This window comes from Trachurus japonicus, chromosome 12 (assembly GCF_045865225.1).
Source record: "Trachurus japonicus isolate A0001 chromosome 12, Traja_1.0".
In the NCBI taxonomy this organism is placed as follows: Eukaryota; Metazoa; Chordata; class Actinopteri; order Carangiformes; family Carangidae; genus Trachurus; species Trachurus japonicus.
The window spans coordinates 13,301,792-13,324,494 of record NC_140918.1 but is presented as its reverse complement, the minus strand read 5'-3'; the positions used below and the strand labels follow the sequence as shown (position 1 = coordinate 13,324,494).

The following is a 22,703-nucleotide window of genomic DNA, read 5'->3' as shown; positions in this document are numbered from 1 at the left end:
TCTGTTTCCTTATTCTCATACAGTCGAAACACAGAACATAACACTGTCACAGCCTCTTGTAGAACAGAACTGTGAGGACTAGTTTTATCCACAGATTACTCACTTAGACGTGCAATTTTTCACAAAAGGATAGACCTGTGGGTTCTTTTTTTTCGCGTGCATGTCCATGTGTGTGCTTTCATCCTGCAAGGCCAAATGGTTCCATGGTCATATTTGGAGATGAAGGCTGTCCAAAAACATGCATTGTGTGGCTTGGCTCCAGTCCTGAAAACATGATTGAATTTTTATTTAAAAAGGAAGACTTGAATTCTCAGGAAAGAGCTGTCTGTAAAAAAAAAAGAAGAAGAAGAAAAACACCATTATTTTCATAATTTGGCCCAACAATTAAGGTTATATGTGACTCATAATATAAATGTAGAATGATGTTGTCAATTCTCTAAGCCCATTGTTTGGAGTCAGGCGTGAGTCAAGCTCTGCTGAATTGGATAAAAATGATAATATATTAGGGATTTTCTACATCGTTTCATGATTTGAAATAACATTATTTCACAAGAAAGAGCAGGTGTTCAATGTGCAATTTTAGAGACTAGTCTGCAAGAAAATCAAGATGGCATGAGGAGGGACCCTCAAAATATCCAGTGGTGGATGTACTTTACTCACTGAACTAACTATTTCCTTTCTTATTTTGGGCTTCATTCTTATTTATTTAAGAGTTCAGTATTGGATATTTTTGTTTTATTGTTGTTGTTTTTACTCAATTACATTGAACCTTGCAGAATTATGGCCTCATAATACACAACACATAGACAGTTCATTTACGAACAGTAGTTAAGCATCATGTTTAAACATTACAGAGTAGCATTATTAATGAAATAATATAAAAGCCATAAACAATGATTTAAATGTAGTTCTTTTTATACTGTTAGTCCTAACCTGTACATGTCCTCTATTTGGACTGAATTTAACTCTAAAGTGAGTGATGTTTTCTGTTACTAATATTATCCAGTCTCTGTACAATGCCAGAGCTAATGTAAAACTGTCAAATCAAATCAGGAACAAGGTTAAGAGAAGAAGCTCTCACCTGCCGTAGAGGCAGCTGCTCATCCGTCACAGCGCTTCTTGGAGACGAGTCAAACGATCGGGTATTTTCACTACCTGCAGCACACTTAACAATGTTTCTATCAAACCCCGAGGCATTTACAGCTTTAAGACGATATAATCTTCATTGTTCCTACTTTTTCAGAGCTGGTATTAATAGGTTCTCCTGTGTGTAGTATTTCTGCCTCTTTCTCTTTATTCTGTCAGTGATATCGCTTGTCCTGAGATATCCTGAGTATCCTAGGATTTTGTCTTTTTTAACAATTCTGATCTAGGTTGACCTAATACAGAGCTACAAGGCTACAACAAAGACAAAAGGAAACACAAAGGTTTGTCATATTCACTTTATTACTCACTATATTTTTCAGAGACAATATAAAAATACATGATACATTGAATACTATCTCAACAAAAGGACCAATTTTAAATGGTAAAAGGCTAGAGCACGAAAATAACACTGCATTTTATACTTTTAAAAATCAAAGCAGTCATTCTGACATGTTGTTCGGGCTTCAGATTTCTAGGTAAAGATTCAGACTTTGGACAGTGTCAAGAGACTGGAGGAAGAATCCACTTCCATACAGTAAATGAAGACATAGTTTCTATTGGACACCTGCACGATGTACTGCATATGCACACAGATATCGTTGATTGTGCAGAGTGGAGAGGAGGAGGAGGAGGAGTAGGAGGAGGAAAATGTGGTCAGAGGTAACAAAGGGAATTTCAAGGTTAACAAGTGAATAAACTGACAGTCTGTCTCTTATTACTGTCAGTATGAGACGATCCCTGGGACCGGTTTAACACAGGTACTATATATCTGTGTTTTTTAAAAAAAAGACAAGAAATCTGTCTAATATTGTGGCCATTTTCAAAACATAATTGGAAAAAGTTCTCACTATCTTGCTGCATTTTCACTTTAAGTTTGAATCTTCAGGAGAAAAAAAAACTGTCAGAGGGTTGCATGTTTGACTGGGATGCTCCTTTGTTGTGAGACATTCTGTCTTTCAGAATTCAGAACGCACTTCCCCATCACACCCACAGCAGATAGATGATGAACTCAGTACAATGTCAGGATGTCAGTGTCAGCAGAGATATGCTGTGTTTTGGGACTGCAGGGGAATGTTACAGGGGAGGGGAGGGGGCAAAAGTCAGACAGGGGTAAAACCAACAAAACAAACACACTGCCTGTGACATGTGGTGTGACACGCATGGTCTGTGACTACATGGTAATCAAAACTCAAATCTATATGGAAATTTTAAAAATGAAACAAAATAAAAGATTAAAATACAAAAACAAATTGTGCATTTGATAAGTGCCTTGGTTAGAAATGGTCTCGGCTCCTCAAATAAAAGAAAGAACCAAGCAGGTTAAGAAAACTGATTCAAAGTAAGAAAATCATACAACACTTACAAAAAAAAACACAGTAAAAAAAAAATACATATTGACATTACATACAAGTTAATCTCATCATATTGCACAAATACTCAAGTGGCTATTTGTACTGGCCCTCTTTGTTTCGTCTCTCCACGAATACAAACAACGAGGAGACATTTTACAAATGTAGTTGGTTTGGAAAACACAGAACACTTCAGAGATAAGGTTTGAAGTTGAATTAATTACTTTAGCAATCCAAATTAGACGGTGAGTAACTATTTGGAATGTGAAAATGCATGCATCAGTAAAGGTAAAACAGTGTATCAAATGCATATAAAGAAACGTTTTATCACAATTTTGGTGCTTCTGTCAAGACAAGTAATTTACTGTAGATACAAACAGATTCTTCTGCTTACCTACAATACCTGACGTGTGGTGGGAATATTTTCTTTTCTTTATAGAGGTAAAAGAGTGGCAATGAAAACATAAAACACATTTACATTTGTACACTAAAACAAATAGTGGGTTCACGGATCAACCGTCACTCTAGAGTTGTAAGCCGTCATGGAATGCCCCCCCATCATGCATCTGTGCGGCTTCCGTCTTAGCATTAGCACTGCAGTGGCTGATGCAGCCCATCACACGTAATAAAGCTGAAGCTAATGATTTTAACGTCAGACTCGTCTCTCAATAACAGTTTCCATTTTGTTGCTGTATGTTCTGTGATGAGATGAAGATAAGATAAGGCTAAATTAGGAATTTAAAATCATCTTTACAGAGTCTAATGTATTGTTACAAGCAGAGCAAAACAAGAACATTTGGTTTTATACTATTGTTACTAGTGATAGTTATATTTATATAGGTAGTTTGTCTTTAAGGTTAAAGAAAAAAAATGGGATGGAGTTTTTTTCAGTCAGTGCATCTTTTGAGTTTGCCAGATCTCATCAGTGTTTGGCTTTTAGTGAATGAGGATTTGCCAGTACACCAGGCCTATTCATTTAAAATGATCATTTAGCTTAAACTGCACAGATTGCATGTCCCTTCAGATGGGATATACTAATTAAATATCAAATTCATTATAAGACGTTTCAGTTTTATTCTGCTTGTTCTTTTCTTTCTCTTTTTTTTTGTACCTATGCTTTTCTCGGGGTTTGGTCACATCTAGGTGGCCGTTCTTCACTACCTTGTTTGTCAATGTGAAAAGCTCTGAATGCATTGGTGAGCCATAACATCCATTAGAGGTCTAAAAATGTTTTCCCTTTTGTGCCCTCATTTTCGATCACAAGACAGAGTGGAGCATTAGGGGCTGGCTACAAACTGACTGAAAAGATACTGAACATGAGAAAAGTGGGTTGGACAGTTTATGTCTAGTTTAATGTCCAGTCATGATCTTTATGTAAGGGAAGAGTAATGGTTTATAAACCAATGAAAAGCAGCATCTTTCTGGCCTGAAAACACCGCAATGCTTTACATTAAGGTCTCTTTATAAGGCATAAAGGTATCTTTTACATGTGTTTGTGTTTCTTCACACAGACATGGATTTTATTTAGGCAACAAATTGTCAGGCAGTGGTGATGGACGGGGATATTGTGCAAAGGAAAAGTACTGGACTTCAACCTCCAGACAGACTATTTTAGGGAAACTCCACCCTGTGGGAGTTGCTGTGTGAGTGGCGCTAGAATTCATACATGAATGTGAGGCGCGCAGGAGGTCTTGGAGCTGACTCCTCCTCATGGACACATTACTCAGCGGTGACTACAGTCATACATCTCTGCATGGACTATTGCTACATTTAGGCCATGAAGATGATCTTAGATTGGTTTTATTGGGCAATTAGAAAATCAAATAAGCACTGACGGAAATCTTTTGGTTTGAAGGCCCTGATACAGCTGTTAGCTAATAGCACTCTTTATTTCATGAGCTATAAATGACCCGCAGGTCAGCTGAAAGGTTTGCCTAAAGTGACACAGAAAAGAAGAAAATAATATAAAGGCAGAAAATAAGATCAGTTCACCAGAGAAACCCAGGGTTAAGTTCAAACTTAACTCCAGACTTCTAAATAAAAGGAGGTAGCTATTAACCGTTGACCTCGAACTCCAATTAAGAACAAATACCACCTTGAGGTGAGCATTTCATTGACTGGTTTGAGATCCTAACATGTTGAGCTTCTCAGTCCTCTAGCTGCTGTTGATAACTTTTTGGACTGAGCCAAAAGTCCTTCATGTTTTTGTAGCTTAGATGTGAATGCAAAACAGCTTTTCATCTGTTTTTCAAAGTCAGTCTTCTGACTGGTTTGTCTCCTGTCTAACTATTATTGTGCTGCCATCAAACGAGCACAATTCATTGAAAGGAATGCAGTGAATTTCCTGTTAGCTCTTGGGGGATATGGTTTGTTTTTCCTGTTGCTGGGAGCCAATTTATTTTTTTTTTCTCTTGCCCTCTTTAACTTCCTGTCTAGGAGCTTGACATTACAGAGAGGCTACAGAGGTGAGCGTCAGAAGCCATTGATTAGACTTCTGTTATCCGTCACCCAGACGGCCCCCCCTCAACCCACCCTCCCACCCACCATTACATTACCAACTCCCAGATCACATCCATTTCAGGCTTGGTGTGTCAAAGACTGTGGTTGTGCTTTTTTTTTTAAATGAGGATTTAAAGAGGGCAGGCAGGGGAGGAATGCTTTTTAAGCATTATTAAAGAAAACAAAACCACAAAACCCATATAGGTGACTTTGAAGGGAGATGGTGGTCCTGCTGGTGGTGGAGATTACCATAATCTCATGCCATGCTGCTGGTCGGTGTGCTTTGGGTGCTTCCAATGCTGGCGTTGGCGCTGCTGTTCTCAGAGGGGGAAGGGTTGGTGGAAACTGGTTGTCGTTTTGCTCCCGAGCAAGGACAACCTTAAGAAACAGAATAAGGAAAAGGAATCCAATAAGAAACATGATGACAAAGAAGGAGAGCGATGGAAAGAAAATGCAAAGAAAAACTTACCGGGAAGATTTGCGGCAGTTGAGCTCATGTCCAGTCCTGTTGGGTATCCTGGATTATAAGGTAGAACAAAACAGTTTTAAACACAGATATAATGTGAATTCAGATCTTTATTACACCGTTGATCATATATTTACCTGTTTTAATTTTGATAAACCACAGAGCTCCAATGAGTAAAACTCCAATCAGGAACCCTCCGAATGCAATGCCCAGAACAGCAGGTAGGCCAAAATCAAAGCATGGTTGGACTGCAACACACACAAAGCACAACAATGTAAACAAGCTTCAGTTAAACAACAGCAAACATCAACCACAAGTCAAAACTAGTGGTTATTACTGACAACAGCCTATTATAAATTATAATCCAATGTTTCACAGTGACGTAAAATGTGATTTGTACAAGCTTGCTATCCCTCTCCTAGATATGGTGACAGATACGTGCAAAGAACATGAAGAAAATGTATCAGCTTTTTTTTTTTACAGGGTGACCTCACCCTAACAAAAAAAAAACTAAATTTGTAATCTTTAATTTACTCCTTTCCAATTTAATGACACAATTTTCAATGGACAATCAAATTTGGCATTGGTGTTCTTAGCAAGCTGCACTGCACTACGTGCTTCTCTGCTAACAGAAAACAGAAAATTCGGAGCCAGCAGCAAAAAGAAAAAAAAATCCTTTCTCCTCACAGCAGCTCTATCTGTTCTCTCACTCTTTCAAACACTAAAACTTGATCGAGCCACCGACATACAATAGTGTGTACAGACTGTACTGTGTATTAACCTGGCAAGGCCATCCCACAGTTTTGCTTCACTCATTGTGGTCCAGCAAGGGTATGAACAGATCACCTTGAGACAGACATCATTTTAAGAGCTCTCCACAATAGACCATTGACAGTTTTCCCCCTTCACTCAGACATCACCTCTAACTCTTCTGACATGTGTTTGTACAAACAAACTACTCACTGGGCAATTATTGATCTTAGCTTCCAGTTTTCAAGCTGAGAAAAACATGCTAGATTTTCTTAAATCTCTAAAGAAAAAAGGACCTTGGAAATTATTCAGATATAGCTTTTAAATATTTTTTGTGGCAGAAAGCAGACTAAGAATTTAGAAAGATATGATTATGATCTAAACTCTGACTTTGCATCCGTTTAACATAAGCTAAATTAGACATTTAATTGTTTACAGTCTTAAATTTTGTACCTAAATCAGAACTACAATACACACAGTTCTGTGAAAAAGTGAAAAGTCTAGATGCTTAGTGTTGCATATCAAGAAAAACAAGGGCACAAACACCCTCCCCTTCTCCTGCTACCTGTAGTGATCCTCCCACATGTTTCCACAACATTTGGAAGAAACTAATCATCACCTTTGCACGACTTTCTCTCACCTGCCTCTGTTGTCTCCTGCCTCCTGGTGGAAAGTGCTAGTCTAAGTACTATACTGGGCCTCATAAAATGCAGCTCTCCTTTCCTGAACTACATCAAAGACAGGACATGAAAGATGTGAAGGACAGTGGGTTTGTTTTGTACAAACTTGCCACTCTGCATCATGTACATCTGAATAAGTGGCGTGTGTAGTGCCGCTGTGTCTGCACCGAGCCTAGATCAAATCACGTCACGCTAATACTAGAGGACACATCATTCAAACTGAACTGAATTGACAAAATTCAATTACAAAGTGTGATACTGTACATGTAACTACATACTTTTTAATTTAAATTCAAAATTAAATGATTATTCAATATGCACTGAATTACAAATACTATTTTGCTTATGTATAGCAGCAGATTGGCACTGTGCTGAATAGTGACATCTTGTGGGCATTTGAACCAACTGCATCCCAGACAGTCAACCCAGTTTGTTGATCTGTCTGTGAGCAACATTCCTTGACCCCCCGAATGAGCCAGAAACATCACAGCAGCTTGAGCAGGCTTTCTCCTGAGACGTTTTTCTGTCTGTAATCAGTTGCTGTGTTCGTTTGTTTAAGCGAGGCTTTGACAGCAAAGCTGAATAAACAGGAGCAGGAAGCAGAAGCTCCACTGCAGGTGGAGAGGAGGAGACACGCAGCAGGCCCGAGTTGTGACTCCCTGGAGCCCTCTGGATGAAAACTACCAAACAGGAAGGATCGCTGAATAGAGCACTGAGTCCGGCCCGGGGAAGGCTCGCAACAGAATGCAGTCAGCCACTCCTGCTATGTAACCCTTGTATCTCTGACACTGACTAATAAATGGGACCATGTAAACAGCCGCACATGACCAGCATGTTCCTTCACAACTACTTCCATCCTTGTGTTTCAGTTGCTCCAGAAAAACAACATTTCTAATTAGCAAGACGTGGACAAACAGGACACAGGAAGGTGTGGATAAGTAGTCAGCTTCCTCAACACTGCCACACCAGCCTTTGTATGTCTCTTTATAGAAAGAAATAGGGGATAAAGGAAGTTTAGACAAATCTTTTATCATTCTGACAAACTCCACGTGTCCCCATCCCCCCATTCAATCACTGTCAACTTTCTTCGGTAATTTTTCTGTCTGAAGAATGGAATCTGAATTTTCCTAGAAATTAATCATCAGCCTGGAGCCTCCTTTCTTTGTAGACAGGCATCTTTCCTTGTTTGAGTCAACCGCGTTGAATGGCCTGACAATAGCACAAGGTCCAGTGGCTGTTTGGACAGCCTTGCAGTCATACCCCCTTGGAAACACAAAGGACTTCACCGCCCTCCCCAGAGGGCCATTACTTCTGATTGTGGCCACAAGGTCAGCCTGCAGACCTTCCTAAAGGACGAGGCCCTGCCCCGCAACCCCTTACTGGCTTCACTGCATATCCTGGCTTTACTGCTATGACAACCGCCTGCGCTACTAGTGGTGTGCGCTGAAAGCAACAATAGGAATGAAAATTACAGCAACTACTGCAACAGCAATGCACTGACCAGACCTACAGTATGAAACATTCATCTTCATGGTGAGGTCACTATTAAGACACCATTAGGTGGTCCATTTTGGAGAGGGAACCTCTCCGCGTTGTTGGGTTTGGTGCATTTTTATTACTGTAATGTGAAAGCAATTAGGTGTTTTGTTTGTTACAATAATCAATTAATTTTAGTGTTGCAAATGTTTCTGTTAACCGTTGTAACATTTCTTGCTCTGCTAAACTGCTTATTTATACATGATGTATCATTTATATTAGAGGAAGAGGGAACAGAAAATTAGATAAATTGAGAAAATTTGCACCAAACAATCCACCACATGCCCTGCTGCCTAACGCTGTTAAATGTCAGCTCTAGTAATTGAGAGTACATTAAGGTAATGCTTCGTTATAAATAAATAAATAAATAAATGAATGAATAACATACAAACAAACAAACATAATTAAAAAAAAGAGGAAGACAAGAACACTGTATATACTGTAGACCATACAGTGTACCAGAAAATGTTGTAAACTGTGTATGTAGAGTATATTTATATTTATATACATATATATGTGTGTGTGTGTGTGTGTGTGTGTGTGTGTGTGTGTGTGTGTGTGTGTGTGTGTATTTATTTATCCATCCATGTTTTGGAGTTTAAACTGAACTCACTTGGTGGTTGCAGACATGACTGGGTAACCTCCAGGCTCCTCTTCACTCTTTTTTCACTTTCACACATCTAGTCAGGTTCGAAAAACAAATTATCAACAACAACCACAACAAGAGCAACATCCATCAACAAAGTCACAAGATTATAAAATTCTGTTTAACCAAGAGAACATCCTAACAGAGGTTTACATTGTTGCATTGTTGTTACATTGTTTAAAGATGATCTCCTACCTGCTTGTAGCACATTTTGATGGAGCACTCCACTTCCCAGGTGGTGGATGTCAGCTCTTGGAGATGACCCAAGGAGAAGCTGAGTCGGGTGCTGTTGAGACAAGAATTCGTGGAGCAGGCCTCTGGCTTGATCAGCAGATCAACAGGGGAGAAGTCGTTGGCGTGCACAGCACAGCTGAGCACCTCGATGGTCCAGACCGCTTCCCCGAAAATCACTGCAGAAATCTGCAGGAGACAATGAGGGGGATACAAGAATGGAAAAAAAAACCCACAAGAATCTGTCAAATCTGCTGATTTAGGAAGAACATTACTGTACACACACACAGAAAGACACTGAGCATTCTGCATATGACTGAAATGTTTGTGACAGATTAAGCAATATCATATACAGTACATGATGCAAAGAAGCTTAAATTACTTCTTACTGTACCTGTGCATAAATTCTCTTGTCCCTCGGTACCCTGGTGTTGGGGTCCAGGGGAGGATGGTAAGCAGGGGAGGTGTAGAGCTGCATGAATATCTGTTCAGAGTCACTTTGAGTGGCTGGCGCTAGTGTCGCTTCTGTAGAGAGAAGACACAACATAAAATAAACCCCTATATAATCCATGTTCTTTTCGCCTCTTATAAAACACTACGTATTATTCTAAAAGTCATTTTCCTCCTGTCACTTTGTGTAACATATATTATATGTGGGCCATGGTATTTGTCATACTCCATATACTCTATTTGTAAAAGCCGCCTCAAAACAGAAGTTTACCATCTATTGTCTTTACCTGTCGGCCTTACGTGTGCCAAGAGATCCAGTGAAATTGCACAGCTTTCAGGTCGGACTTCAGTGTAGCTGGTGAAAGTGCTGACATTAAATTCAGTTAAAGCCTTCCTTTGCACTTCCTGTGCATCGTCACTGTTCTGTGTACTGATAGGGCTCACTCTGTAATTGAAGTTGGACCATATGATGTCATTGTTAGACTGTAAAAAAAAGGGGACAAAAGAGTTCATATGAATCAGTAATGACTCAAACACTGTGTTGAACACACCCCCACTCAAAAACAAGCTCATCTAACAGATAATATTTATCAGTAAAGCAATTTGCTTTGTTATTAGGTGGGCTATAAAAAACATACTAACGACAATGTAATCATACAGAGTGGAATTTCTGTCCTCTTAATAAATCTGCCCTCACATGTGTTACAGATAGGATTAGCTATATCTACTGGAGTGTGTGTATGTGTAAACTTACAAGACACTTGGTGTGTATTGGATTGATGAGGATCCATGTGGTGCCCTGAGGACCTCGCAAGAACATTTTGATCTCCTTTGCATCGCCATTTGCACCCATGTTGAGTGATATATTGCTGCAACATGGAGAATTGAAAATGACATGAGAACGTCTGCCAAAAAAGAGGGCGGAGGCAGTTGATGTCTTTTTGAATCTTCAGGTTTACCACACGCTGGCCGTCTCCGGGACGTTTATGATGTGGAGCTCGGGTTCACTGAGGTTCTGCTGCTGCGGGGAGCAAGATGGCGTCGGCGAAGGTGTTGTTTTAATCTCTATGAAGTCCTTCCTTGATGCATCTTCACTTTGAAGCAAACATTTAGAGGAGCCAGACTTGGTTCCTGTAAAAGCACAAACACTGATTAGCCATTGTTGCTCATTCATTGTTTGAAACACAGAATTTAAGAAGACACTAAACTGGCCTGCCTGGACTTCTGGTTTAATAAAGCCAATTAATTCATTCTGTTATTTCTATTCATAAATATTGTAGCAATGCTCTTGGAGGCTTCTGCACTAGACTTGGTGACCAATACTGGGGGGGGGGGGGGCATAGTCCACTCTGCAGCAGAGGACCAGATCAGCACCTCGTCTTTTCATCTGTGGATGCTGTTCCAGGAGCAGCCTCGTGGGAGAACACTATCCTCAAGGCTTTAACCAAATAATGGTGATCGATTGTATACAGGTGCACTCCGGTGCAATGCTCCTATGCGCATTTTGTTTCATAACACTATGCTGGAAACGGGGGTGATATAAGTTTCCCACAGCACCTCGTATTGCCTCATAACACCGACTGCCAAATACAAGGAGCACTGTCAAACAGGCAGAGAATATTCAAGGCATATTGTAACCATGTTGAATTCAAGCTGACTGCTACTGCCCCCTTTGCATAGTGAAAAATACTAGTTTATCTATCATTCACACCTATTGGGTGGGTGAGGGATTTTGGGTGCAGTTTCACATCGAGCTAAGTCTGCTTACTACAAGTCTTGACTAGCTTTTAGCTGGGCAACTAGAATTTAAAAGTAGCTGCTTTCACCCTGATTAACACTCACTGTTTGGCACAAGCAATAGCATGACATGAATATCAAATCACACCGAGACATTCAAGAAACCTGAGGGACATGTACATATTTTCTGCTCAGCTACTTAATAAGCCTTCAACTTGGCAACACACTGTTGTGTAGTCATTGCACAGACTTCTCAGACGCCTACGACAAGGCCTACACAAGTTCACCCAACACCCCAACACAGGCCAAGAGATACAACCAAAAAGCAATATGAGCTGTTCTTCTGCTTGAGTAATTCAAATGCCCTGGTGGGCAATGAGTAAATTAAAGCGCTAGCTTAAACTGAGGGTGGCTGAAAAACAAAACGCAATTAAAATGGGAAAAGAGGGGTATGCCTCTGACAGACAGGGATGTTAAACCATCACCTACAGTAAGTCCCTATAATTGATAAACCTGGAGAAGGACAGGCAATCATAAAGAGGTAGAGATTAAAACTAAATACCCCCCAAAACACTGTGAAAGCCAGTGGACATAGCAGCGGACATCACTATTCCAGCATAGTCACCGTTCACTTCTAACTTCTAACCCATGTCAGAGCTCTGCTTTGGCTCAAACCGCCTTAAGGAGGCTTTGTTAGGAAATAATTGTGCTTGCATCGAGCGTCCTGCTGCTGCTACTGCTGCTGCTGGCAAAAGCAGCCAATAATATCCTCATGTCCAGCCTTTACTCGAGCCTTGAATGCTCACTTTAAATCACAGTTTATTTTGTACATCCATCTCCAGCACTGTTGGCCATTTGTCCATGCCATGGCTTCCCTTCCCAAATGTTTTGTCATACGCAATGACGTCTTGTCAACACTGGGGATGCTGAGCTGAGTCTCCTCTTTACTTTACCCAAGCTGAAGGATTTGCACTGATTACATGAGATTTTACCATATGGCAGGCTTGTCAGTGTACAGGTAGTTGTTGTTCAAACAGGCAGCCTTATAGAAGGTTTTACTGGGCTTTAAAATCAGTTGTTACACAGCTAACAAGCTGATTCTGGACTTGAATTGTGTTTTTTTGCTGTTATTGCCCATCGTGTTGTTAGGCTCAGTGCTGTATATGATAAAGGATTAGTACACACAGCTTTACCCTGGACTTTTCTGAAATAGAAGGCAATGTTTGTCTTCCATTGTCATTACGGGTTGTTTCCTGTGGGACAAGATAGAGATGATTTGTAGAATTTCATTCTGCACCTAAAGTACACACAGAGTTGCTGTGGGATGATACATTTCAGTACACTGTACTGTATATTTCTACGTTGCTTTACAGGAGAATGGTTTTGTAGCAGCCACAGTTTAGCTCACACATACTGTACAACAGCAGCTTGGGTTAACACTTCATAATAACTACACACTAAAGACTTAATTCAGCATTTATAAAGTAAATGTTATAGGAAAACTTGTGTATGCTTAAATACACATCTTCATAGTTTCTTTATAAGTTACATATAAGTTACTTATGAATGATATCACATAGTTGGTTTGACACTTGATTCATGAATGCTAAACCCATCATTTATTAAGTGTGAAAATACAACAATTTAACATATTATAGATGAGATTAGTATCACTGTAGGAAGAATGCTTTAAAATGATTAATTTACTAGTGTGTAGTTATCATACAGTGTTACAGAAGCGTCCAAATATTGGGGTCAGGTTCTATTTGTTTCTTTATCTCTATGTGCAAAGCTGTGGTTTAAAAATATCTGTTCATCTTCACACACGTCTTCAATTATATCACTGAGAATCAATGAAGTAATGAGTGTGCTTGCTTTGGGGCTTGTTTTTTTTCCCACAAACTCAGAGGGGAACATTGGAAATCAGTGTGTTGATGACCTGCAGTAACAGAAATCCTCTCTGTGAAAACTCAAATTTAAAAATCAAAGGCCCGAGCTGCAATGCGCAGGGGCGCAGGGAAAAAAAAAAAAGGCTTTCTGTATTTTTTGAACGCAACATGGTCTCATCACAGCACAGCGTTTTCTTAGTGATTTCATCGAAAAGGATTTTTATACACACTTAAGATAAGATAACACGAGTGATGAATTTTATCAAGAGCTCTGGGGACAACTCTGCATCCATCCATGATTACTGTACTGTAGACTCGCTGTTCAGTTATATAAGCTGGAGATGCAAGTTTTGCCGACTATAATTGCTTTGCTCTCCTCAGCACCGAAAAAAAAGAAAAAACCTGTTTCAAACCAAACAAAGATGCAGATAGTGGATTCCAGATAAACACCATGGGTGACAAGAGTGATAAATCTGAAACACTTTAAGGCAGCCAGACAGTCCTTAAAGGTTTCATACTGATCCAATGACATTCTATAACATTGTCTCACGTACAGTACGTCCTCGTCTCACATGTACTATGGCATGTGAAAAATGATGTTAGTTAAATATCAGCCAGGCGACACAAACAATTCTCACCTGTCATTCCTGTTGACTTGAGTTCTTCCAGATTTTGGATTGTCGTGAATGATGTCACACCCCCGAACTTCTGCTCTGCCCACCTGACCAGCTCCTCATCTTGAGTGGGAAGGTATTCCTTGTGGAATTTTGGTGAAGGTTCATTACTATACAGGTTGATTGTTGAATTGTTTGTCTGAAAAGCAGAAGGAAAGCCAATGTCAATTAGTATCATTGGAAGCAATCAACAGAGTGAGAATCAGCTACATCCTAAAAGCTATGAGTCCGTCTGTTACAAAAACACAGAACAGACTGAGTCAGCTTTATATTTATTTATATTTATCTCATGTCTGCTCAAGATTCGGTCATATTAAACTTGTTTGTCCATCCATCCAATTCTCCTCTATTACCCTCCACCCAACTCTCCCTCTATTCTCTTTGCAGGGTCCTGTTAAAAAGAAATGTTTATTATGGTTAAGTGTCCACGAGCCCAGTTGCACAACCCAGTTGGAGCCAAGGTCTTTCCTTTGCTTCCTGAGTGGGGCCAGGAAATGGGACCTTTTTTAGCTTTGTGCGTCACCGCAGTCGGCTGGAATCTGGCTCCATACAAGGTATAAATATATACATCTAGACACTGCTGTTTCCTCGTCTGGACCAATGGGAAATAATGGAGTTTACGTTAAGGTTTGCATGAATAATAAGGCATAGAGGGGTGGGGGGTTTGTAGACAGTTAGACATGTAAAAAAAAAAAAAGAAAAGAAAAAAAAAGCTCAATAAAAACAATTCAATGTTCCTGTTTGATTCTGGGCTCAGACTTCAATGGATTTTAATCGACTCTGATTTGCAGTTCAGAGGCTGAAGGTGGGAAAATACTAGTACTAGTACTGCAATTCCTCACTTTGTAAACACTGGCAGTTCACAGTTCATTTTGATGAGGTATATTTTTACAGAAATCTCTTTTTTCTACTAGTATTTTAAACCAAAAAAGCTGCATAGTACAAAGTATTTTGAGCTCTTCGATTCGAATTATTTCATTGATTTATTTCTGAGCGTTACAATACGCAGCTCACAGGCAGGTGATGCACACTTACTGGATTTTGACTCAACAAACTGTTCATCCTCCTTAGTCTGTGAGAAGAAGTTGGGCGGCAGTGTGCTGAGTAATTTTAGAAAGAACTCTTTTTGTCATCCTGTTAGTGTTTATCAAGTGTGTGTGTGTGTTTAAATAATGAAAATCACTCTCCTGACCGGCCCGCAGTGTGTTTAACTATTTTTGTGTGTTTTGTCCTTGCGTCACAAAGCGAAAGCCAAGTAAGCCTGGGGGAGTCATCGGTCTTTCTACATGAATATTTGATTGATACGGGATCAAAAATAGCGTGAAGGGAAACGGCAGAAATAAAAGAAGGGAAACCAGTCACGACAGGGGGAAGAGAGAAGAAGGGCAGGAAGAACAAGGGAAATAACAATGGTAATCATTTTAATGATTACAGTAGAACTGGATCTCTGATTGGTCTTAGTGGAATCTGTGCGGAAAAATGATTTGATATTGTACAGGCTCCCAGTAAAGTTCAAGTGACTCCAAGATGTTTTGAGTGAAAACAGCAGCATCTTTATCTGCTGCAGATTACAGAATGTTCCGATAATAACTTATTTCCCATCAGCCTGTCGTGGGGATGGATGTGTGATTTCATGTGCTGAGTTCTGAGCTCTTTCACCTGATCAATAACAGCAGATTCTTTCATTATTTATATAAGTGCACATACATGATACACTGGAGAAAGTATTAAGACTCATAAGACTTGATGGGCAAAAGTTTTGTGTTGTCTTCAAGTGTTTTCCAAAACAACTCAACTGTGGGAGGCCAACAAGAGCTGTGACTGTGACACTGAGCCAAGCTGTCAGAGCTAGTGACGAACTTACTCAGATGCAGAACAGATGCTTTTCCTCTTACGCTGCAATCTGCAGTTAAACACTATTATCCCCCTGTGATACTGCTCATCCCATGAAAACATCCTGTGGTCACAGGCAATGTTGTCCAGGCTCTCCACAGGACATGATACAGGATGTGGTGTCACACGCTGCTGTCAGCGTATCACTAACTGATGACATTCCTGTAAACATCTCATCGTCGTGATTGGTCAGCTGTTGGTCCTATATTCTAATTCTAATTCATTACAGTGTGAGAGGATGCAGATATATACAGTAAGTCATCAGGTCATGTCTTCATCTTTACTTTACTGTCAACACAACTCTAATTTTGTGTGTTGAAGCAGTTAAAAAGGGGGGGAGGCTCTGAAGTCTTCCAAGTGATGCATTCATGGTCGCGAGGAAAGCTTTGACACGATAGAGCCAGCTGCCAAACAGCATCGTTGTAAACTCAAACGTGGAAGACAAACAACAAACTAAAACCTCCTAATAGAGACAGTGTGGATTTAATAGCTTCTTTCGTTTAAAATGTTACTGTTTGGCAGCCGACTGTCAAATCTCAAGAGCTCCCTGCAAACAACTTTACTGTATCGAGCAACTCAAGATAGTAAATGTTTCGAAGCTTAACGATAATGGAAGTTTGTGGAGAGAAATAAAGATGATAAAATGTTCACTGTGGTTCTTCCTTTCTCAGAGAAGTTTGAAATCTCATCTCAGCCTCCACCCTGCGCTGATATGAAGCGACAACAGTGACGGCACAGAAGGTAAGAAAAACACACATCACTCGGGAGAATGCCGACAAACTCCACTGGATTGTACAAACATTGAAAGTTTGACATGGGAAACAGCAAGATTAGTTCATACAGTATAATCAATTCTAATCACTGCCAAATGCAGCGAGGTCTTTGAGGCTTTCTGGACAATATTTGTCAAGTCCCATTTGCATGAAGCAAGTATAGTATTTGTCCATTATTAAACATCTGGAAAAATCCCTTCAGATACAGTACATTTTGAACACTTAATTTGTGATCAATCGTGATTTACTATGGACACTCATGCAATTAATCATGCTTAAGTATTTTAATCGCTTGACAGCCCTGGATTATGAAGTTATTGTGACTATCTAGGAGGTTAAGGCTCATTATCTACAGGTACTACAGTTCCAAGTCACCAGAGACATTAAGAATTAACAGTAACATTTTAAGTAGTCTTATTTATATATATAAATATAATTTCTGGTTAAAGACAGGCTATTCACCTTTGTGTCTGATATTTTGTGTTGTTAGAATCATAACTCTAACCCAAAACCATTTGACCTGACACAATAACCAACTTGCAGCACTCCCCACAACAGTATTATTCCTTCTATTTAATTAGACATTCAGTCAGCTGAATAAAAGTTGTTTTGTGACCTCCTTAGATTTAATTCACAGATATGATCTGAGAACAGTGCATAAAAGTCAGAATCTTCCATTTCATTGGAACATTAATTTTTACAGCCGATGCCATCAGCCCCTCTCGTTGCTGGCCACCATAAAACTTCTCTTACAGATTTTATAGTGTGGATAATAAAAACATGCGCACACACGCACACACACAAAAACAAAACAAACTGCCTCATACAGAGCAGCTAATATGTATGGAAAAGCAGCATGGTTCACTGTCGTTCTGAACAGGCCCACAGAGCTGCACAGCTGTGGCAGTTTGGCTGTATGTAAACAGCTGGCGCTAGACAGCAGCTAAGTACATTACTGAAAAATAACCACTTACAACAGTGTCCCCACAACCCGTTCATTTTTCATGATTAGTTGATGCTTGTTTAACGGCCTTGTGTATCAACAGCGAACTGTGATGTAACAGAGAAATGGAATCAGGTGGAAACAGAGCTAACTAATGAGCCTCTGAAGTTAACAGTTTGTTGCATGATCAGCTTTCCCAACATGTAGTCAACCTGCTTCTCTGGACAAACACTGTGTGTGGATGTGGAAGTTCATATACTGTAGAAAAAGAAAGAGATTTTACTCACGTATACGTCCACATCGGCGTTGAGGTGTGGTAAACTAGTGAGGCTGCTTGCCGACGTGAGGATGAGCTTCATTGGCTTGGCAATGGAAAAATTGAGACTGAAAAACCCAGTCTGAAAATGAGAAGAAGAAAAATATTTGTTACATACAGTGTTTACAGTGTTGCTCGTTTAGCTGCAGACTCTGCTGCTGAAGTTCACACCTTCTGTTTTTGCGAGCGGAAAACGTTTCTGATTGTGTGTTGGATGCAGAGAAAGTCTGGCAGTGGTGTAAGTCTCCAGGTGGAACACTCGGATTAGGAAGACAAAGAAATCGAATGGCACAATAAATTCACTTACACCATGAAGCCATCCATATTGGAGCTACTGTGCCGCCTATAATGAGTTTGTTTTTGGTAAGTTTACCACGCTGAGTGTATTCTGCTACACAAAGCAAAGCAGTAAAATAAAAAATATTTTTAGAAGTTTGCAAATCATACAGCACAGTGCAAGGACAAATTTATCTGTGCAGTCTGTAGCAACGAGAAACACAACAGCTATCATGAATCTCTATTTGGGATCAATAAATGCAGACGATGAAAAATATCCACTAATGATGTGATGTGAAGAGAAACAGCCTTTATGACAGGCTCCATTAAAATGTAATATTTTGCAGAGATTCATACTTTACCACAAATAAAAAAAATTGTAAACACCATAAATATGTGATCTAAGTGTTTTATACAGTGTCACACATAAATATATATAAAGCATGAGATCTTTGTAAAACCAAATGATATGTCACAAACAAATACAGTGTTGACAAAATTACAGTTATTCCCCAATTTGCAAGCCTCCCCGTCTGGCATGGAGCGTCATTAAAGGAGAAGACCTTGAGTTGACGCAGTACAGAGAGAGATTTTGCTCGCAGCACCAAGTTTAAAAATAGTTTCGACCACAGTTTAATTCTGTACAAGTTTTCCACAACCCTATCGCAAAAGACTCAGCGGGGAACATGACAATTATCCTTGTTTTTGCAACGACGAAATGTCAACACATGCATCTCTCCAGAAAAAGTGGTGCCAGTCATTTAAGGAACATTTGCAGATAGGCAGGAAGGAAGCTTGTCTTTGCTGTCTGTCTGTCTGTCTGCCTGTCTCCCGCCTTGACACAGACATTAATGAGGTAATGCAGCATGGTTCTATTATTACATCTCAATGCTACACACAAAACGAGACAGAAGCAAGTCAAAAGCTCAAAATTAATGATTTAGCAGATATGCAATGAGTCCTTGTAGCATTTACAGTGTTTTAACATGAGAAGAAACAGCACAATCATGCCATGATAATAATATAATATAATAACACTAATTATATGAATTTAAAGAAACTTATAAATTCAGTATGTTTTATGATCATTTCATTATTTTTTATAACTTGCAACCCAGTGTGTTCCCATCATACACTGTGAATCTTTATGGTTGTTACTGTATATACAGTATATAAAAACTCAATTACATAATTTAACACATAATGTAATACCTCATTAACCATGTTTTCAGGGTAACAGATTCGCTAATCACCGCCACAGTCGCTCTATGAATCAGCCTTAATTACCATGCTCTGCATGTGCGTGGGGTAAAGCTGGCACAGTTGAGTTTTATGGATGTAAGTGGTGGTGAGTAAACCTTTTCACAGCGGAATAATAAGTCTGAATTTAGAGACTTTTTTTTTCCAAGGCTGACTTAATTTAATAAATCCTACTTCTAATTACTTTTTACTTCTCTAATAGCCCCAAGATAATTGGGTTTAGAAAAGTGGAAGAGTCATGGATTTGAAATCAGTTCAATTTTATGACTCAATGCATTAGAAATGAACGACCGCTTTTTAAAAAAATCAGCTTGGAAATATCTCCAGAGAGAGACTTTTGTGGAAATTTAACATTCATAAATACAAATTTCTGCTTTCATCCATCATGCCTTTTGACACCAAATAGTTTTTCTATTATATTTGAAGTTAGATTGTTTTTCAGTGCAGAGCCTGTTGGGGAGACAATGAGCATGCTGGGGAAACAGTGTGAATCCTTAATATTAAATTAATTTACTTGCTTCCATGTTGTGTTATCCAGGAGAATAGTGATGAGCTTGAGCCATGAAACATTTTTCAGACCCCCACAGAACAAATTAGGTCTGAGGAGACCATCCACAAATTGCATATGAGCAAAGCACAGATGCATATGAGTATAATGGACAGAGGAATCTGTCATTACACACACACACACACACACATCCCCACACACAGTGTCTCCATGACTCCAAAGGACATACATAGATTTGAATTAATTTCCTCAATTCCAACCTCAACCTTATTTAACCAGACATGTCAATGCAATGGTTTACCATTAAAGACACTGTCTTTTGTCCCACTAATGAAGACAAGTCCCCAAAACGTGAGTATTACATGTAAAATTAATGGTCTTCAGCCCCTTTTTTCTCTCTTTTAAATATTGGCCAAAGGGGGCACTGCAATCCCAGGTGAGAAGACGGTGACATTTGTTACAGAACATGAAAATAATAATAATTGCCAAGAGAGCCGAAGGGGAATATAACATCTAAAACTGTTGCATATTTAAGTGCTGCACTCGGTCCATCCTAATAACATAACACTTGTGTCTGTTCTCTCGTTTCAGGCAACAAAAAAGCGAACTCTTATTTTGAACGTTTGTTATGATCGACCTAGAGAAATAAAAACAGCTCAGAAAGAGAGAGGGGGGGAAAGGTGCAGATGAATAGACTGAAGGAATGAAATTGTCTGGGACGTTGGGAAAGAAGGCGAAGAAATATGAGACAATGCCATTCATGTTTCCATTTGCCTATGCATGTATAATGTGTGTGATGCGGTGTGGATGTGGTAAAGGGAGTTGCAGGTAATCACATTTTGATAGGATACTTCCATTTCATCTTCAGTGCAGCACATTTATCTTTAAAAAAATGAATATATGTTGATTTCCCTGAGGACAGACAGAACCTAAGAGCGACTGGGTTATTACATGAGTCTCCACTTATCATAGGCTGAGTCTGAGAGTCTGAGAGACTTTGAATGGTTGAAACACAATGTCTTCCCAGAAATACCACTTTGTTTTTACCTGAATCGTGTTGCACGAACAGTAAATGAATGAATGGCATTTCCTACGGAGCTCATTGTGCTTCATGCAGAGATAACTCCGTGGTGTTTTCCTTATGCGTTCCTCCAACGAACCTCTTTGTCTCCCTGTCTCATTTCCCGCCCTTCATCCGTTTGTGACTTTCATTCTTTAATTTTGAACCCTCCATCATGACTGCTGCTGACCCTGATCACTCACCTTTGCTACTTTTGTTCCTGTGCTTTCAAGATACAATTGTTTTCCTTTTCAGACTTTCTTTTTTTTCCTCGGGAGCATTTTTTGAAGGGCCTTTGCTGATGCAGTTTCCAGTTATTCTTTTGGCTCTCTCCCTTAACTTGAATTGGCTCCGCTGGTCTCGTCTCGGCCCCTCGCCAAGACCCTGACTACACAAGCCAGTGTGTGACATCAGCGGGCCGTGTACAATCAGCTCCTCCCTATGAATTCTCCCGGCCTGTGCAGCCCCTTGATGCTCCCTCTATAATTCTCTGTGTGGTCAAGCTGTGAGAGTCAACCGTCTCTGGCAGGTAGTAAATCAGTATGAAAACAAAGGAATGGGGAAAGGAGGTGATAAGAAAATTCAAAGGACAAATTGGACATGGGAGGCAAAGCTCCCATCTAACTGGGCAGTTTGGCAAGGGATTAAGATGTTCCCCTTCCTCTGTGTTTACAAGAAAAATCTGTTCTGCACAGACAGTCAAGAGCAGATAAGAGGTCTGTGTGAAGAGATCTTACATCCACTTTCTTCTTCATTTGATAAAACATCTACTCATCGTCCCACTAGAGAACAGGATATGCTAACTCTGTACAATGTCCACTGCGAGTCAAATTCCTTTCGTGAACTCAAACCCCACATCAATTTATACCACTCTGTCAACCAACTTCTTTCATTCTTTCTACAAACTTTTTCTGGCGCTGAAATGTCAGTTTCTTTTTTCATTTTCTTTTTTTCTACTCTTGCTCGCAGCATAATGTATCCAGTTTCAGTCTCCGGGCCTAATAAGATGACTGAGAGGAGCAATTCCCTCCTAATATGCTTTAAATCTGTTTTGTCATCAAACAGCTTTTTCCTCTGATTTCCAGTCCATTAAATATGCTGTAAAACTTCAGTCCATTAAATGAGACTAAAGACTTGGCAAAAGATCTCAGCAACATTTATGCCAGTAACCCTTGTCGTTGAGGCAAAGGCAATCATCTGCTTGCACAATGTCAGCGCTTTTACAGTACTTGAAACAAAACTAAGTAATGAAACATACCTCGTGCAGACCTGGACGTCTGAGATTCTGTTATGCAAATGTGTCCTTGTGTAGCGTAAAAACTTAAAACATCTTAAAACATCACATTGAAAGGAATTAATTCTGTAAGAAAAGCATGCAGGCTGTGGAAGTCAGCTTAGCTTACTGCTGAAGGTTTCCCCATAAGAGAAAAACTCTGACAGGACTCTCTAAAGCTTTCATAAGCAACTTAAGGAAAGAACCTTTTATTAATTTTACAGAGGTAATAGATTCAGACAGGCCTTCGTACCGCACATTCCTGTGACAGGATCTTAGTTATAAGAGTCCACACAACACATTTGCTTTGCTCCTCATAATCACCACCAAACGAGGAAGAACGGCCAA

General features: G+C 39.6%; 1 protein-coding gene across 1 annotated transcript in view; it reads right to left on the bottom strand.

Annotated features, from left to right (window-relative positions):
• Positions 1 to 1,730: 1,730 nt before the first annotated feature.
• The window catches only part of eng (endoglin), a 38,630-nt gene continuing 17,657 nt past the window's right edge, over positions 1,731 to 22,703 (bottom strand). Inside the window, exons 4-14 of the mRNA XM_085793307.1 lie at positions 17,950 to 18,060; positions 14,018 to 14,192; positions 10,713 to 10,884; positions 10,508 to 10,622; positions 10,041 to 10,236; positions 9,698 to 9,828; positions 9,268 to 9,492; positions 9,040 to 9,106; positions 5,598 to 5,708; positions 5,464 to 5,511; positions 1,731 to 5,372 (exon numbers count right to left, since the gene is read on the bottom strand). Coding sequence (XP_085649433.1) covers positions 5,251 to 5,372; positions 5,464 to 5,511; positions 5,598 to 5,708; positions 9,040 to 9,106; positions 9,268 to 9,492; positions 9,698 to 9,828; positions 10,041 to 10,236; positions 10,508 to 10,622; positions 10,713 to 10,884; positions 14,018 to 14,192; positions 17,950 to 18,060 — 1,473 coding nt within the window. The 3' untranslated portion in view covers positions 1,731 to 5,250. The remainder of the gene's footprint in view (positions 5,373 to 5,463; positions 5,512 to 5,597; positions 5,709 to 9,039; positions 9,107 to 9,267; positions 9,493 to 9,697; positions 9,829 to 10,040; positions 10,237 to 10,507; positions 10,623 to 10,712; positions 10,885 to 14,017; positions 14,193 to 17,949; positions 18,061 to 22,703) is intronic.